Source organism: Rhynchophorus ferrugineus, unplaced genomic scaffold (assembly GCF_030347505.1).
Source record: "Rhynchophorus ferrugineus isolate W39M unplaced genomic scaffold, kcgeb_rfMv2 rfM30, whole genome shotgun sequence".
Taxonomy (NCBI): domain Eukaryota; kingdom Metazoa; phylum Arthropoda; class Insecta; order Coleoptera; family Curculionidae; genus Rhynchophorus; species Rhynchophorus ferrugineus.
In genome coordinates, this window is record NW_027472609.1 from 214,344 (window position 1) to 234,448 (window position 20,105).

Genomic DNA, 20,105 nt, shown 5'->3' on the forward strand with positions numbered 1-20,105 from the left:
ATACCAAACTACCAAACTATACTTTACCTTGTGTCACACGTGGGAACTAACAACACACCAATAAATGAGAAATTAGAATTCTATTAAATTATTTTATAAATTAGTGCTCTATGGAATGTTGATTTTGACTATTGATACATAAATTTGCATTTTTAATATTTTCAATACTGTATTAGTGTTTTTGTTAAGAAATGCATTTACTAATAAAACCTGAAATCCAATAACAAGTACAACATTGAATTCTAGCTATGAACTTCTAGGCATTCCGATTGATGGTAAGTGATACACGTAGTACTTTCAACGCATTGTTGGTATATAAACGAAAGTTAAAAGCGAGCAATTACGATATGTTAAGTTTAATCAAACGAGCTTTGTTCTGAGGACTAATACATTCGCCTAATGCTATTATCAGTCACGTAAATGGAACAACTGATACCGGCAATATCGGTTCCGTATATATACTTCCACCATCGCAGAGTAGTGACTTTTGACGTGCATAGGGTCTATTAGTTCACCTCATTACATTTGGTATAATCTAAATTGGAATGAAATTAAAATTTTGTTATTACCAAATCAAGTATGAATGCATTTACGTGTGTCCAAATAAATATTAAAATTACTCGGTATTAATAATGATATTTTAACAGGACATCTTCTGTCGCGTGTGCCAGTTTTATTATAAAATTATTATTAGCGTTGCTAAAAGGAAAAATTTATAGGGTTGAGCTAAAGAACTTATATAAATTAACGATGTTTATTCTTTAAATTATTAAACGTTATAATATTAATATCATCCATTAACAAGTTAGTATGTATCATGATTAGATTATGATCATCAGCTATATTCTTAATTTTCATTATCAGCTCCAAAATTCTGCGAAGGTCAACGGTTTCCTTTTCGGCAATACTTCGTCCTCATTTTTCTTCCTATATGATTTGTCATATAGTTCCGCTAGTTCGCATAGATTCTTTGATACTTCCTGTCGTTAAGAATGGAAAAAATAATTAATAAAAATACTACTTGATGATTGTCGCCAATACATTACCTGGCTTGCCTCTTCCAATATTTCTATAAGTTTGGATGCATTCGCCCAATCATCTTTGCTGAAGAAGCTGATCGATTCACATTCACCCATTTTGCCAGCTCTTCCCGTTCGGCCAATTCTATGGACATATTCATCCATATATTTAGGAAAATCGTAGTTGATCACATGCCTGGTAAAAGCGAAACAATTAACTATGCTAAAGGGAAACATGTTGTTACACTTACGTAACATCTCCGATATCTAAGCTGGAAACTACATCTGTGGCAATCAAAATGCTTGCGGTTCCGTCTGTTATATCGGTAACGGCTTTTTCACGCTCTTCTTGCTCCATACCGCAATATATTGAAGCACTGGGTAGTCGCCTAATGACGCACTCGACAGAGATATAAACGGCTTTTCCTTTGGTACCGCAGAACACAATCACTTTATCGTTAATACTCAATTTATCTAATAAATCGAAGAGAAGATTCTCTTTTTCACTCTCCTTACACACTACACAAGTTTGCTTCACCGAGTGCGTTGCTGTTAGATCTCTAGAACCGACGTAAACTTGTACTGGATCTTTTGTATAGCTAGCCGCCAGGCGTCTTACGCCCGAAGGCCATGTAGCGCTCATCATCACGGTTTGCCTCGTAGGCCTGATATCATAGAGCACCCGTCTTATTTGTGCCTCGAATCCCATGTCTAACATACGATCCGCCTTGTCTAATACCACGTAAGTGATATTTTCGATAAATAAGTCACCTAAAATGATAATATGCATTGTCAGATTGGAAACAACATTTAAGTAAGTCGAAGCTCTCACCTGAATTCATCAGATCATTCATTTTTCCGGGAGTTGCGATTACGATATCGACACTTTCCTGTAGAGCAGCAACTTGTTTCTTGCGGTCGACATCGCCGTACACGCAGCACCTGTAAGAAGATGATCTCATTTAAACGTTTGCACGACACCTTATCTCTCTAAAATACTTACGACGTTATTCCGGAGTATTGATATTTATTCACCTCCTTATTTATTTGAATAACCATTTCTCGTGTGGGCGCCACAATGAGGACGGCCGGTCCGCGTCTTTCTTCTTTCGGCGTCATTTGACCCTCAATGTGAATGAACGCCGGCAACAAGAACGCCAACGTTTTCCCGGACCCAGTTTGAGCAATACCAATCATATCCTCTCCCGATAATAAAATCGGCCAAGCCTGGCACTGTATAGGCGTTGGTTCGTGGAATTTCGCTTTATTGAGCTTTACTAAAATCTCTGGACAGTTATAAAATGCCTGCTCAAATGTTAACAATGGCTTGGCTATGGGCTTAACTACATCATTTTTTCCCATAATTCTATCGACAACTGAAAATATTTAACTTGTAATTTTAAGTGAATTTTAGCACATGCGTGGCCACTTACCTATATTACTTTTCATGAACCTTATTTCGGCAACATTTTTCTCCTTTAAGGCACTTACTTGAGGGTGTTCCTCATAAAAATTTTTCTTAATTTCGGGAAACTGGGACCAATAGACTTCTTCCTCCCTTAGCTGATAAAAAGTAAATTATTATAAATGTACAATATTATCAACTGGCAAGCCAAGATTGTGGCCTAGAAGTACAGATGCAATCGCAGATTTAATCGACTTCTTCATAATATGGTAATTTGACCATTTCCCTAAATTATATAAACGTAGAGCAAACTTAATATAATAGTTCTCCAAATCCATCCATACTTCCAAATCCAATTCCAAATTCATTAATTACTTAAACCCCAACTAAGTTGGCCTATAAACAAACGGATTCATAAAGTAAATATTTTCTTGCGTTCCAAATTTAATAATTGTCCTAAGGAAGCCAGAGTTTGTATTACCGATAAAAGAAAATTCAGAATAATATGAAGTTTTTTTAGCATTATAAATACTATTTAAAAGACCACGACGAAGCAGTAAGGAAATTCCTATGTTAAATATACAAAATTAATAATTAGACATTGGAATAATGTAGAATCAGTTTGAATGAGAATACATCTGTCTATGTCCATTTTACAGTCTACAGAGAAAATATTTCCCTATCAGAATAGATAATATCCAAGTTCTATATGCTAATACAGCTACAAAATTATGAATAGGATCAAGAAAGATATTCCAGAAGTTTCATTCCACAAGAATTTATCAGCTTTTTTGAACTAATTCTACTCTATCAACACACAAAATGCAATTCGCAAATTTTTAGTAATACCAATAATAATTATATAAGATATTGTGTAATATTAATTAATTTTGATGACCTTATACCTTATATCAAATATGTGAAAAACTTACGCATTCATCTGAGTCGAAATAATCTTTCTTGGGAGGGCTTTTTTTCAGAGGCTCAATAATAACTGGTACTGGCGCAGGTGGTAGCTCTGGTACAAGAGGTGCTGGCGAATGTTTAGTTTTTGCAACAAGTATTTTAATTGCCTTATTGCTTGCCTTGGTGGAACCAATAACACTGATTAGAGTTTTGTTTCCATCCAATTGATTAGTCACCTGAACACTTGCGCCTGTTTCTCGCTCTAGAGCTCTAATATTGACACCCCCTTTCCCTGTAAATAATACATATAATAGTTGGTTTGTTTTAACAATGTTTAAATATTTCATGCTAACCTATAATCTTTCCGATAAATCTGTTTTCTATCCATAGTTCTGTTACGCTATTAGAAGTGTTCTTGCGGCTGCTGTTATAACAGGGGTTGTTGTCCATGCCCCTTTTATTTTCTGAAATGAGTTGATGATTAAATATAATGCATTTAGAAAAATCAATTGTTCTTTAAATTTTGGCAGGTTATTTAAAAATAAATTTTTTGAATAAGTAACTTACCGTGTCTATAACTCATTTTACACAAAGTTACAAATAATTGAAAAGATTTCACAAATATTTGATTTTAACCTGTATCAAGGAAAGTTCGTAGACGAATGATACCTTGAGCCCATAGAATAATAGAGATGCAATTCATTAGGGGAGTCTGACGCAAAGTTTTGCTTTGCACAATACCCATAGGGCGCGACAATTGGCCATTCAAGTAATTTCATTGGTCAATATAAATCTCCATTATAGGCCCCTGTGAGAAAATTATTTTACTATAAAGATATTTGATCGGCTCATTAGTAACGTTTGGCACGTGAAAGTCTTGACGTCATATTCAATTGACCAATGAAACTTCAACAAAAACAATTTTTTTCTGAAATAAATTTATTAAATAAAATATATTTAATAATAAATAAAAACATAATATGTGAAAATAACTAAATATAAATATAATCTATAACAATAAATAAATATAAATATACCAATAAAATATAATATAAAGTATATCCATAAAATATAAAAATAAATATATCTATAAAATATAAATATTATATACCTGTATATAAAATCATAAACAAAAAACTTGGGTGCATTGCAAATTAAAATTATCTCTTCCCTCTTTTTCCTGTTCTGTCTTTATTTTCTTATACTGAAAGTAAACTTCTGAGTGTTTCCCTCTTAAAATTCTGTTGAGCCGTTTTACTCAAAAAGTATATAGCGCACCTTGTTAGTACTTTTAATATTCAATCTGAAAGATCATTATGGAATTTACAATTAAAGACTTTTAAATTTACTTTTTTTAAACATTTGACAAACATTTTGTTATATTAATGACGTGGCAAAATCACTGAATAAAATAAAAGAGATAGCTCAAAGACCTACTGACAGTATAATAAAACATTTTTGCTGGAGCCTGGGGCATGACAATATGCATCTATAAAATGAGTCTCAATTTGTGAGTCTACTGATTTGTTCATAATTGTGTGTTAGGAAAAATCACAATTAATTTCTTTTTTCAAAAGTTTTACTAAATAACCTGACATGTACACTATGGTACAATATAAAACTTTGTTTGCTCTTATAGGAACATCTAAAACTGAAGTTATACAGTCAAGTTGCAATTTCTCAACTCCTGGAAATACATCCCCTGTTATTAAAGAATGTAAATTATCTAAAGCGGCTTCATGTTCATCCACTTCACAATATTCTAATGGTGAATGAGATGAAAAGAAGGAACTTATAGGGAACGCTTTAAAAGACTTCTTAAAGATACTAAATGAAGGATGTATATTCCTGGATCACTGAGCTCTAATAGATCCAAAAACATTTTCCAAACTATCTTGGTTAAGAATCCTTAAGCTAATATATTTGCTGAGAAACTTACTCAAATATTTTTTCTTTAATAAAATGAACCCCCTCAAGGTAGTTATTAATTTTTTGATTGACGGCCCTCTAACAAATTTATTTTTACTTAGGTAATAAAATTTTGAACTATTCAGATATTGAATCGCTTTACACCACACTTCTTCGTGTTTCAATATCCCCCCTTTATTGATGGTGTATAATCCTTCCTTAAAGAGTTACAACTATCAAATAGTTGATCCAAAAATAAAAGAATATCTCCTGTCTGCATAGCTTCTTTCAGGAGGAGATTAATATCTGAAATTAAAAAATAAATATTTGAATGATTATTAATATGAATAAACTCACCCCAACTTGTTTTATTACACATAAACAATTCTTGACCTTCATCTTAGTACTTTTTCAGGGACAACATGTTGGTCTGTTAACTTTGGACACATTCTAATAGGAGCATGTGTGTCCAAATTATCAAACTGTAATATGTGGTTTCATTTTCCATCTTTTTTTGTATGCTATCAATTGTAATGTAGAAATGTTTTGTTAACAAATTATTGCAAATTCCCATAAATAAATGAAGAATATCTTAAAGTGGAATTTTTTTTCTATTTATTTCGAATTCACAAGAATTTGTTAACTGGGCTAACAAACTATTAATAGCAGACTTATTATAGACAAATTATAGACCTTTTTAAAACTGCCGATTTAACTAGGCCATGGGAATATGTAATGCAGATAGTTTGTTTCCATTCTCTGAAAATGCCCTTTACACTGAAAACACTTACATAGTTTGCTATGGCTGCATTTCTCAATATCTTGGTACCTTAATCCTCCAGCCATTCAATGAAATCTTGTTTTAAATTATATTGCAAATTGGGTGCTAAGCTCAAATTGTCGAAGATAAGTAACACAATATTTATTCTCATCAGTCATCTTTTGTACTGCCCTTTTGATTAACAAAAGCATTTGCTCATTTAACCCAGCTCGAAGTGGTATCTTCCAAAGCAGAACTAGACATGTACCCCTTGAAGGGAGAGCAAACATTTTTGACAATATCCTATAGACTTTTCTGCTAGATTTTAAGAGGCCTACAGCCATAACTTCCACTATTGTTGTAAACCGTTGTCCTCTTGGAGCTCTCTTTTGATTTATTAGTTAGAAAATTAAAAAGCTCTATGCTTGTGGGTTTATATCTTGGAATATTTTAGATTGATCTAGTGGTTTTAAACGCGGTAAAGATCATACATTTGTTTCATTTGTAACCAAACAAGTTTAGGATTTTTAATGTTTTCTACCTATTTTTTAAAGATCGCAGGGTACTTTTTGAACGGAAAACGATGATGCATTTCGTCACTCTCTGTGCATCCGGGCGCACGACTTTAGTATATACAAGTATATACAAAAAATATAATAAAATAATAATTTAGTCTATAAACGTTATAGAAAGCTGACGGGGGCACATTGAAAATGTCGCACAAAATAAAAACAAACCTTGGAACGAAGTGAACCGGTCAGGTTCCATCTCGGCCCTTCGCATTGCGATTAAAACAAGTAATATATTAAAAGTAGGGAAATTGACATGTTGGACGTCGCAAAACAATTACTCAAATTTTCCTATAAAATTAAAATAATAAAAATTAAGTTTTCCTATAAATTTTGGGGAAATATTTCGAGACGTCCAACTTCTAGATGCCGCTTCTTTTAACTTATTAATTGCTTTAATCGTTACGCTGCAAACCGCCATGAGATCTGATTGGCTTACTTTGTTTCTACCGCGTTTCTATGATCCCTATTGAGTTGACTCTCTATTACTCTATGCTTTGAACCATATAACCACCTCTTTTATAAGAAGATTTTGTAGGTGGGATTAATGCTATCCTCTCATATTTCTAGACATTCTCGTTCCCTTGAATGGTAATTAAATTTTTCTTTGAACCTTTCGTTTTTTGAACTTATTTACTGCCAACTTATTACCTTGATTATGTGTCTCATTTGATACCTAAAGTTTATGACATAATAAACATATTACTATCATTTCTAAAAAAAAAGGAATATTCCAATAAGATGTCAATTAATATTTTTACTTGATTATATTTAAACTTTATGAAAATAATTGCATTTCAAAACTTTTTGGTGCTGTCAATTAATGCCATGTCATGCAATGCCATGCAATGTCAATAAGATATAATTTTATTAAATTAATCTGTAAAATGTTCCTAATGTCAATGTGGACTTCATATAATTATATGAATATTTAGGTTTCGAAATGATATAGAAAAATGGTAATCGATGTAAAATAAAATATTTATCATAATATTATCATCATTTTTGCTATAAAGAATTTAAACTAGATAATTTATAGATCCTCCATATAAGATATATAAATATTGACGGTATTTGGTGACATAAAACCTATAAAAATATATGTTTTCATATCTTCATGGTACATAACTTTCAGGAAAAAATTTGTAACACTCTTACACACTCTATTAATATACATCGTTAGGCTTTGTAGTTATTTCAGCCAGTTAATTACAGCAAATATAATATACACATCTTAATACCTTTAAAACCGATGCATATATTAATATATATTTCTTTAAGTATTAAATTATAAATTCGAGTGCATGGCACATAAATAACATGCTAATCAGAGGATATTATTTATTGGGCGCATATTCTAAAACCAAAATCAGAATTTAAATAAAAATTGACCATTTATAAGCCTCTTTAAAACTACATCAATATGACTTAACAATAAAGAACAATGGTTTTTTAAATTTTCTTTGAAAAATCTGTTATCAAAGACAAAATAGTTAAAATAATGAGCAAACAGTTAACATTTACGAGTACAATAGATAAAAATTATGTAACTGTAAGTACATATCTACCTATGAAAATATAAACAGTATAAACACTTACCAAGCATTTGTTGAAGACATATCTTCATTAAAGTCATGTTGGCCAATGATACTTTGTCTCAAAAACCAGGAAGAATCTACCTGGGTGCAGACTTTCTCGTAAAGCAATAGATAAATATTATAAAAACTTATTCCAATAATAGCATCTTCCTTCTATATATCTGTGTTCTGAAATATACACACATACATTTCTTTACTACTAATAAAGTCATTTAATCTATTACCTTAATAGATATTTCGTTTAGGAAATTATTGTTGAATTATAAATGCATCCACAATGTATCACTCTTTCCATTTGGATTGTTATAATGGAGACATCACTGGGAAGCATTATCGAGTACAAAGCAGGCTTAGTAACTAAGCTCTTTCCACCTACATTACATTATAATGATTATTGACTTATTAATATATTTTATCAGTTTCTTTAAAGTTAAATTCACTGTAGAATAAAAATGTTATTCAAAAACATTTGTGCAAAGAGCTCTTTGAAAATTTCTACCAAATAATGCCCCGCCCATGTGCCGCTAAAGCCGTGGAAATCATTACTGCATGATAATATAAGATACAAAATTATAATCTATCTTAGATATAAAATTATAATTAAAAAACTAACTTCAAATCAAGTCTAACATATATTTTATGACCTCTTATAAAAAAGCAACTGACCAAGTTATCTACTAAAGACAACTGATTAAATATGTACATGGGCAAAAGTTAATAAATAAATGAGAGGGTACTTTTGCTTGTGAAGGAACTTGAAAACCAAATACCTACGGGCAATTTTACATGAAATTTTCATAAAATCTTGAGTATATCAGACTTCTCACATGCTGTCTTTAAAATAGTTATAGTACATTTTGTTAAAAACTAAACAATATATGGTATATTTAATATGCTTGAAATATATGATCGATAACAAAAACTTTTAGACACCGAGTGACTATTAAGACGACATAAATTGCTTAGAGGATAAAGAAGAACAATGGCAGAAATACCAGAAGAAATGGATAGTAGCTGGTGATTTTAATACCAAGCACACTTTATAGGCGGCAATACAATAAACAACAGAGGTTCAAATCTGATAACCTGGACCATATCACACCGACTGGAACTAGTGCAGAATGAACAAACAGCTCCCGCCTTTATCAGTAGTACGGGAAACAGCAACAATGATATCACCTGGAGTCGAGAAGTGAACGTGATCAACTGGCAGGTAGAAGAAACTGGAGAGACACTAAGCGACCACAAATACATCCGCTTCGAAATAGAGGGTAAACCCCAGAGAAACAAGACATCGAAGAAAAAGTTTGATTATCACGGGACCAACTGGCAAAGAGTCACCGACGGCTTGCTAGTCGCGAGCACAGAAATAAGGGCGACGATGCAAACAGACGAAATTGAAAAACAAGCGGAGCAAATGCAAGCAGCTTTCAAGAAAGCCACTAAACTGTTAAAAACAACCACCATCATAATAAAAGAAGACAATCAATGGTGGGATGGAGAATGCCAACAGAAGAAATTGAAACTTAGACGAAAAGCCGATTCGATCAGACTAGAAGACGGGGCCAAGACCGAAATTGTGAGGGAATATGGAGTAATGAAGCGAGCATTCAAGAAGCTTGTCAAAGAAAAGAAGAAGAAGCATGTAGAAGAAATAACAGAAAACACATTCGACATTGAACCACGGCATAGAGTCTGGAAAATAATAAAGACTCTAGGAGTCGGCAGGGGGAAAATAGTTGAAAAACTGGAAGATGCCGAACTGGGCAATATGTATAACCTGGAGAAACAAAAGGTAGAAAAATATCATCCAAAACAAAAGGAGGAAGAAAAAGAACAACTTGTAAGGATCATGACAAGGGTCATCAATGGAGAATGGAGCAAACAAGAAGAAGGCGACGAAGAAATACAAGAAGCTGAACTAGACTGGGTCATAATGAACTTAAAAAACAAGGTGAGCGGCAAGGACAATATTCCGAAGTAGTGAAAAGAACCTGGGATATAAGAAACAAGAATTATTGACACTCTACAGAATTTGCTACAACGCGGGATACTTCCCCAAAGTATGGAAAACAACAAAAACTTTGCTGGTTAAGGAAGAAGTCCGGAGGACAAAGGCCAATCAGCCTACGGCCGACCCTGGGGAAAGTATATGACAAAATATTGAATAGGAGATTGCAGGCGATTTGTGAGAAGAATAATATACACCATCTAATGCAGTACGGAGCTGAAAGATCGGTAATCAGCAACAAAATCGAGTTCGGAATAGAGAAGATGTGCCCACAAAGATCGAGCATAGGCCCGACTCTATGGTTGATTAATATCAACTCCTGGTTCGATAAGATAGTTGATATTGACACACAACAGATACATGTGAGAGCACAAGGGTTCGCCGACGAACAAATCATCGCAATCAGCCATTGAACAACTACTGAAATTAAAGAAGAATGGAACAAATGCTGGCGCAAATGCTTAGAATGGACAGAAGAATCAAGAGCACAATACAATATAGAAAAAACGGAAGCTATGATATATGCAAAGAAGGAGATCCTCTTTACGATGGAAGAATTGAAAAAAAGAAGAAATGACCGCAGGAGAGAAATCCCAGTAGTACCCAGGAGGACAAGATTTCCGAAGATAATTAAATTAAACGAAGAAATCATAACTCCTAAAGACCAGATGAGGTACCTGGGAGTAATATTGTATAAGACAAAGGTATACATTAACCATCTGAATGCGATCAAAGAAAAGGTCGAAACCGTCGCCGCCAAAATGGCGGGACCTAAACGCAGGAAGTACGGAAATATGGCAAGGGACACAATGAAAAATGTATACGACAGAGTCGTGAAGCCAGCCATACTGTATGGGTTCGAGACATGGGGACGGTACGTAAATAAAGTACACACTCTGAGGAAGCTAAACGCGATGAAAGATACGCCCTAATATTAATCAACGGCGCGTATAAAACAGCACCGACAAGCGCGCTACAAGTAATCGCAGGAGTAGTTCCTCTACCAATAGAAGCCGAAGCAAGAGCATGGCCACCAGGCCCGCCGAGGCTGGAGCAAAAATACATGTATTGGCCATGGGAAAAACCGTGGAGATCGAATTCGTTGGAGACCGAGCAGAACGAGATAGGAAGACACATAGCGAAGGTATGGACGGATGCTAGGAAAAAGCAGGAGCGGGTATATTCATTAGCAGGAGCGACGGCACGGAGGAAGAGACATGCATCAGGCTAGAAAATGGAATTAACAGCAGGCTAGCTGAATTTCTAGCCATACAAGGAACCGTAAGAATACTAGAAGAACATGGCGATATGAATGCCGTCATCAAAATAGATAGCAGAGCGACTATCTGGCAGCTGGAGAACGACGAAACAAAGATCAGACCGGTAGCCGAAGTACAAAAGGTACTGCGAGAGCGAGCAGCCAAGGGTATCAAAACGGAAATATCATGGGAAAAAAAGGCTTACTACAACGGTATCAACAAAGGTCGACAAACTAGCCAAGGCTGCCAGTGAGAAGAATCAAGCAGACAAAGACGGACTGGGTTGGACCAGCAGTACAACTGATAACAAACCATGGATACATGGAAGCATACATCAAGAGATTCAGACTGAAAATCATGGAAGCAGTATGCGGATGCAGCCAGGATAGTCATCATGAATGAATGCACAAACGCCGAAAGGTTGAGCGCCAGAGATCTTTATAAAATTCCCAATGATCAGATGGAAATGAGAAATGCACTCAACAAAACAAACAAGAAGAAAATTGAAATATTGAATGATTGGGCAAACAAAGTTATTAATGAAGAAGAAAATATCGCTGAAGTCCAGCAATCCCGGAACTGACAGCTGATAATAATAAGAACAAAAAGAAGAAATCAGTAATATAAACCCTCATTATTATTATTATTATTATTATGATTAATTAAACCAATAAAGCACAATACAAATAATAGCCCTGTCAAGATAACTCTCTATACATATATTTTCAACATACTATATCCTTCAAAATAACCCCCTCGCAATAATACAAATAAAAAGACCAGTAATGATAACATACGCCCCTTGAGAAAGACAGAGATAGACACAGATAATTCCACAATCCCACAAATACACATTCAAAATGATTAGTATTAGGCATACTATTATTAGATGTTAGCGTTACTGCATGCAACTATTACATAGTTTAATTCAAAACAATGGTTACTATAATTCGAGCATCATTAAGTAATTAATATAATAGTCATAAGCAAGAAAAAAAGCCAAATTATAGGAACCATTAAACAATTAAAATAAGCTGACGATCCGGAACGACGAGCATGGGAGAATATGCTTCAATCATGTAAAATGGCATGGAGAAGATCGAGAGGGGCTGATGGTTTGCTTTAGTTTGAGCAATAGCACTACAGGTCCGCATCTTCATCACATAAACAACATAGGAGTCTTGTTGTGTAGCCCAATCTACCTAAAAATAAAGACAATAAGTAAATGGGGTTAAGGACTGCTCAAATAGACAAATAATATCAAAATCCATAAAGAAATATAAATTTTCTAATTCACCAAATGAGATGGCATAAATTCATATCATCTCATATCTATCCTCACAAAATAACCTCCGCACAACCTCTGCATAAAGCACAATCATCTAAAACAATCATTCAAAGGACAGAGACACACCTCATAAAACAAGACAAATAATAATAATCTTATATTGCAGAAAACTAGCAAATTCATAGTATCAATAGTCCCAAAATGCTTTGCACCACTAGAACACAATCAATTCCATCAACTCATAAATAAACTGTTGATATCCCTATGGGAGGATGATTGGCAATAAAAGTAGTTGAACAATATGAAACACATTCACGAAGTTACTGCACCGACCCACGGGGTTGTAATCTCAATAGACCTCATACCTTGCAAATCAAAACACATAAGTCATCTAACTAACCAATTTCGAACAGATAAGTCTAATGAAAACAAATATAATATTCAACATACCCGAAAGTTCTCAAGCAAAAGTAAAACCCTAATCTGATGGCCTTTAATCATCGAGTACAGAAGGGCTGCATGCTGCCACGGATAGCTTCGGATATATTATCTCCAAATAAATCATGGTCAATTCCACCAATTCTGCCAAAGAATCTGAAGAAGAAAAATACAAAAAACAAATACACTGCTGATATCTCGGTGGGAAAATAACTAGCAACAAAATAAAATAAAATAAAGGTAGTTAAACAACATCAAAATATATTTATGGCGTCACTTCACCATCCCACGGAGTGGTAATCTCAGTGGACTTCATGCCTTACGAAATCAAAACACAAGGGTCATCTAATTAATCAATTCCGAATAAGAAAAGGCGGATAAAGATAATATCTAAACTCACCCTGAAATAATACCAAATATTCATACAAAAGTACAATCCTAGTCTGGTGGTATTCAATCGTCAAGCACAAGCAAATTTCCTAGTGACACAGATGGTGTCCGACAAAACCTCCAAGTGGTACGAGGGGGTAAAACAAACAAGTCATAGGTCGCCAAATCACACAAGATCTGTCTAATCCATAAGAAAACCTAAAAACACAACAATAATAAAATAAAATAAACAAAACGTATAAACAAAACGAAGACATAACCTCCCATGCGCGTACGTCAGTTCTTCAAAATGAGAAACGAAAACAATATATAATGAAATTAATTAAATGATATAATAGCCGAAATGTGCAAACTGGAATGAAGCGCATCCGGCAAGTTATAGAAGATGTGTAATTGCTAAAACACTATAAGAGAGGAGAAATAAACTAGCTCAAGTTAAACCTCAAGAAGCAATGAGTGAGGAGAAAGAACCGACGAAATATAACAAAGTAAATGGTGAAATGACTTATGCCCAAAGTATCAGTCAAACTAACCAAAGAGATACAAAGGAAGATGAAGTAACCACCGACCAATTGCTACTTGAACTAATAGGAAAGCTGGACAGACAGGAAAAAATTATCCAATATTTTTCCGAAAGGACTGAAAAGTAGAATTGAAAAGTATTAGACCTGTGGTCCCAAAAACCCGAAATGACAAATAAATATATATGAATAGCAGTTTGGAATGCAGCAACATCACGCTACCCTAGATAGGCAAAAAATAGATATTTGCTTAATATCAGAAAAACATTAATAAAAGAATCCTTTATAAAATTTAGAAGATATACATTTTATCATACCATATATCCAGCTAACACCGCAAGAGGAAGTGCAATAATAATAAAAAAGAACGTTTCCCACCATCAAAAACCTGGGCTGTACGGTGTACGTTTCTTTGCAGATGATATTGTTATCTATTATACTCATCAGGACCACCAGATGAGCCGGCATTTTCTTCCAAAATGCTTTTCATACTCTTCCTTCTTGGGCGGAAACAAACGATCTAAAGATCTTTCTCGATAAGTCTAACAGCGTACACTACTAGGATTAGGAATTGCCCTCGAATAACTGTTTTAAATATTGATGGTAATAGCATTAAATTAATAATATACCTGAACATAAATTTCTAGGAATTATATTTGACTCACGGCTCAGCTGGCTCCCAAACATTAAATATATAAAGAACACATGCCTGGCTGACATTAGCCTAGTTAGATCCCTTGCTAACTTTCAGTGGGGTGCCCTCTTGAACATATATAGAGCGCTGACGTTGAGTAAGCTTGATTATGGCTGCCAGTGTTTCATTTCTGCAGCGCCCTCATTTATAAAAATATTTAATTAAATCCAAAACACAGCACTAGGATTGCGCTAGGAGTCTTTAGGAGTACCAGCCCGATGGATAGTTTACTTTGCGAAGCGGAGATTTCTTCCTTGAATTCTCGACGGGAGCTCCTGTTACTAAAGTATGTAGGCTCTTTGAGATTCAAGCCAAAATTGTCTCAATATGGGCTTGAATGGGTTTTTCTCTACCAACTGCAATATCACTATTTTGGGCAGAATATACAAAGGGTCTTGTCATAACTTTCAGAGAATTTCTAACCGTCTTTCATTAGAGATGCCTTCAGCTTATAGGCCTGTAAATAAAACACCCTTCTGGAAAAATGCACCTATAACCGTTGATCTCTCTGTGAGGCTTCTTACCAAAGATGGTCTCAGTTCTTTTAGTTCGCGCTCCCTCTTCAAACAAATCCTTTCTGAAAAATATCTTAATCACCTCTTGGTCTACACAGAGGTATCTAACAGTAACCAATATATGGGAGCTGCATATATTTCGGCATTAAAATAAGAGCATTTTAAATTGCTCTCTTCGGCAAGAATTTTTACTGCCGAATTGCTGGCCATCAATAAAGCCCTGAAATACATTCATAACAGCCTAGAAGTGATCTCGGTGGTAATTGTCATTGACTCCATGAGCTCTCTAGAAAGTTTGGGATCAGTACAGTAACATCATTCACTGATAATGTACATCCGCGAGCTAAACACCATCACTTATAATAGTGGCAAGAACATCATTTACATGTGGGTTCCACATCACATGGGAACTGAGGGTAATGAATGAGCCGATCATCTAGCGGGGAGGAGGGAAGGATCGCTCTCGGAGGGTTTTCTTCATTGAAGCAGAGACCTGAATTCGCATTATACCACACCCTATAAAAACTGGATCAATTAAACTGGTATTTGATGGCAAGTAATAAATTCTGCGAAATAAAAAAATAATTTTACCAGGACCTTATTAGACGCAAGTATATTCTCCCGACTTTGAATATCTGCAAACTGACTCACAAGTTTCTTCTTAAAGGAGGAAAAAAAATGGGACGACACCCATTTGTAATAATTGCAGATCCCCGCTGAGCATCAGACACATCCTGGTCGAGTGTCATGGGTACGCCCTACAGAGACAATTCAATTTCCCTACTTTTAATATATTACTTGTTTTAATCGCAATGCGAAGAGCCGAGATGGAATCTGACCGATTCACTTCGTTCCAAGGTTTGTTTTTATTTTGTGCGACATTTTCAATGTGCCCCCGTCAGCTTTCTATAACGTTTATAGACTAAATTATTATTTTATTGTATATATTTAGTATATACAAGTCGTGCGCCGGGATGCAGAGATAGTGAGGAAATGCATCATCGTTCGAGCGGGGTTAAATGAGCAAATGTTTTTGTTAATCAAAAGGGCAATACAAAAGATGACTGATGAGGATAAATATTGTGTACTTATCTTTGACAAGTTGAGCTTAGCACCCAACTTGCAATATAATTTAAAACAAGATTTCATTGAAGGGCTAGAGAATCAAGGGATCAATAGATATGCAGCCATAGCATACTATGTAAGTGTTTTCATTGTAAAGGGCATGTTCAGACGATGAGAACAAACTATCTGCTTTACATATTTGAATGACCCAGTTAAATCGGCAGTTTCAAAAAAATCTATAGTTTCAATCATTGGAAAATATTAGCAGATAGGTTACAGGAATGATTTCCATGGCTTTGGAGCCACGAGGGCGGGACATTCTTTGGTAGAAATTTTCAAAGAGCTCTTTGCACAAATGTTTTTGAATAACATCTTTATTCTACAGTGGATTTAACTTTAAAGAAACTGATAAAATATATTAATAAGCCAATAATCACTATAATCTAATGTAGGTGGAAAGAGCTTAGTTACTAAACCTGCTTTGTACTCCATAATGCTGCCCAGTGATGTCTCCATTATAACAATCCAAATGGAAATAGTGATACATTGTGGATGCATTTATATTTCAACAATAATATCCTAAACGAAATATCTATTAAGGTAAGAGATTAAATAACTTTATTTATTAGCAGTAAGGAAATGTATGTGTGTATATTTCAGAACACAGATATATAGAATGAAGAAGCTATTATTGGAATAAGTATTTATAGTATTTATCCATTGCTTTACATTTACACCCAGGAAAGTTCTTCCTGGTTTTTGAGAGAGATTATCATCGGCCAACATGACCCTAATATATGACTTCAATAAATACTTGGTAAGTGTTTATCGTATTTTCATAGGTAAATGTTATTACAGTTACATAATTTTTATCTATTATACTCGTAAATGTTAACTGTTTGCTCAATATTTTAACTATTTTGTATTTGACAGTCGTATTTTTCAAAGGAAATTAAAAACAACAGATATTCTTTATTGTTAAGAAAGACATATTGATGTAGTAAAGAAGCTTATAAAAGGTCAGTTTTCATTTAAATTCTTCGTTTGGTTTTCGAATATGCCATAGAGTAATAGAGATGCAACTCAATAGGGGACTCTGGCGCAAAGTTTTACTGCGCCCAACATCCGGACGACGCCATAAAGGACCATTCAAGTAATTTAAATTAAATCTCAATTTAAATCTCCATTATAGGCACCTGTAAGAAAAATATTTTACTGTGAAGACATTTGATTGGCTCATTAATAATGTTTAGCACGTGACAGCCTTGACGTCATGGTTAATTGACCAATGAAATTTAAATAAAAAATATTTTTTCCTGAAGTAAATTTATTAAATAAAATTCAATTAAATGTAAATATATTAACCGTAAGCAAATAAGTTTGGTGCATTGCAAACCAAAATTATCTCTTCTTTCTTTTTTCTTTTTCAAATTTGTTTAGTGCCATCAATTTAATAGGATCTCTGAGAGTTTTGACTTTTTGTTTTCTTATACTGAAAGCAAACTTTTCTCTAAGAGTCTTTCTCTCTTAATATTCCGGTGAACTGTTTATTTCAAGCAGTTTTACTTAAAAGTATATAGCACACCTTTTTAGTACTTTTAATATTTTATCCCAAAGATCATTGTGGAATGTAAAATTGAAGGGTTTTAAATTTACTTTTTTTTAAACGTTGGACAAAAATTTTGTTATATTATCGACGTGGCAAAATCGCTGAATAAAATAAGATATAGCTCAAGGACCTACTGACAGTATAATAAAACAATTTTCTTGGAGTCTGGAACACGAGATATTGTCTTGCCTCTATAGAATCAGATTCAATTTGTGGGTCTACTGATTTATTCATAATTGTATGTCACACTTAATTTCTTTTTTCAAAAGTTTTACTAACTAACCTGAGATGTACACTACCGTACAACATAAAACTTTCTTTGCTCTTATAGGAACATCTGGATTGAAGTTATAGAGTCAAGCAATTAATGGTAAGAATGAACAGAAAGGGGGCTTAATGAATACAAACTTTACCATTATCTTTTGGAGTTTGTTCAAATGTCGAGGATACTTGCTTCGAACACCCTGGTTGTGGGCCTGGAACGATGGAAATAGGAGCACTACAATACTAGAAATTACCATTACTAGAAAAAAATTTAATACGATCTATCAGAGGTCTGTCTTTTTATTTTCTTGTACTGAAAGCAAACTTTGAGTCTTTCCCTCTTAATATTCTGGTCACCTGTTTTACTCAAAAGTGTATAACGCACCTTCTTATTGCTTTTAGTATTTTATCTTAAATATCATTAAGGAATGTATGATTAAAGGGATTTAATTTTTTTTTAACATTTGACAAACGTTTTGTTATATTATTAACGTGGCAAAATCGCTGAATAAAATAAAAGGGATACCTCCAAGACCTACTGATATTATAATAAAACAATTTTGTTGCAGTCTGGGGTACGAGATATTGTCGTGCCTCTATAAAATTAGTTTCAATTTCAGGGTCTACTGATTTATTATAGTATGCAAACAATAATAACAATTAATTTTTTTTATCAAATGTTTTGCTAAAAAATCTCAGATATACACTACGATACAAAGTAAAACTTTATTTGGACTTATAGAAACATATAGAACTGAGGTTAAGTAAGAGTAAAGTAATTAACGACAAGAATGAGCAGAAAGGGACCATTACTTTTAACATTTTTACCATTACCTTCTGGAGTTTGTTCAAATGTCGATAGCACTTGCTTCGAACACCTTGGTTGTAGGCTTCGAACGATGGAAATAGGCACTACAAATGTAGTAAGACAGTTCATGTAATTAATGTTAATTAATGGTAACAATTATGAACAGAAATGTCACTGACTCGCTCAGTTTACTATATATATAATTTTGATTTTGATTTACCTCCATTTGTACATATTCTGGACTCGTGGTATTATTTTCACCATCACTAAAATGTTTATAAGTACTTAAAGGAAAGTTTAAATGCATCATAAAAATGTCTATGACACACGCGGTAACAATCATAAATTTGATTCATGTTTAACCCAACCTGTTTCGGATTTTTAGTGTTTTCTATCCATATTTTAAAGATCGCCGGGTACTTTTTTAACGGAGAACGATGATGCATTTCATCACTATCTGTGCATCGGGGAACGCAACACTTCCTAGAACGAGAATGCATTTCCACTAGCAACTTGTATATACTAATAAAGTAAAATAGTAATGTAATCTGTAGACGTTATAACAGCTGACTACACTGTCCTCTATATAAGACACATTGAAAATGGTGTACAAAATAAATAAACCATAGAATGAAGGGAACCAATCAGATCCCGTCGCGGCTCCTAGCATAGCGATCAAAACAAGTAATATGATAAAAGTAGCGAAATCTACATGTTGGACGTCGCGAAACATTTCGCCAAAATTTCCTATAAAGTTAAATCTCTATTTCTGTTTTTCTAGATCTGTCTTATATTTGCCGCTTTGTTTGATTTATTACTGGTGTCTCACCACTTCCAATTGGACTCTATGACAATCCTTTGAGCCCACACTTCATATATTCCCAAATAATACCAGAGGGCTAATATATTGATTTTTAACGATTTCATAATTGCCATATGGCACTATGGTTCCCCATATGGCACTATAATTGCCATATGGAACTACACACATATGTGTGGACGAATCTTAAGACCTCTAATTTTATAGATCTGAACTAATGTCACCATTAGTTTAGTTGCCGGACAACTTCGCTCGCGT

At 34.0% G+C, this 20,105-nt stretch overlaps 1 protein-coding gene across 2 annotated transcripts in view; it reads right to left on the reverse strand.

The window, feature by feature from the left end:
- Positions 1–741: 741 nt before the first annotated feature.
- LOC143205871 (putative ATP-dependent RNA helicase DDX43) overlaps positions 742–20,105 on the reverse strand; it is a 279,365-nt gene continuing 260,001 nt past the window's right edge. For both annotated transcript variants that reach the window (XM_076418906.1, XM_076418907.1), the window contains 11 exons: positions 12,475–12,637; positions 8,390–8,537; positions 8,167–8,333; positions 3,684–3,794; positions 3,357–3,622; positions 2,453–2,582; positions 2,023–2,395; positions 1,852–1,961; positions 1,271–1,790; positions 1,047–1,215; positions 742–980 (listed from right to left, as the gene is read on the reverse strand). In XM_076418906.1, the coding sequence (XP_076275021.1) occupies positions 861–980; positions 1,047–1,215; positions 1,271–1,790; positions 1,852–1,961; positions 2,023–2,395; positions 2,453–2,582; positions 3,357–3,622; positions 3,684–3,794; positions 8,167–8,203 (1,836 nt within the window). In that variant the 5' untranslated portion in view covers positions 8,204–8,333; positions 8,390–8,537; positions 12,475–12,637 and the 3' untranslated portion in view covers positions 742–860. The remainder of the gene's footprint in view (positions 981–1,046; positions 1,216–1,270; positions 1,791–1,851; positions 1,962–2,022; positions 2,396–2,452; positions 2,583–3,356; positions 3,623–3,683; positions 3,795–8,166; positions 8,334–8,389; positions 8,538–12,474; positions 12,638–20,105) is intronic.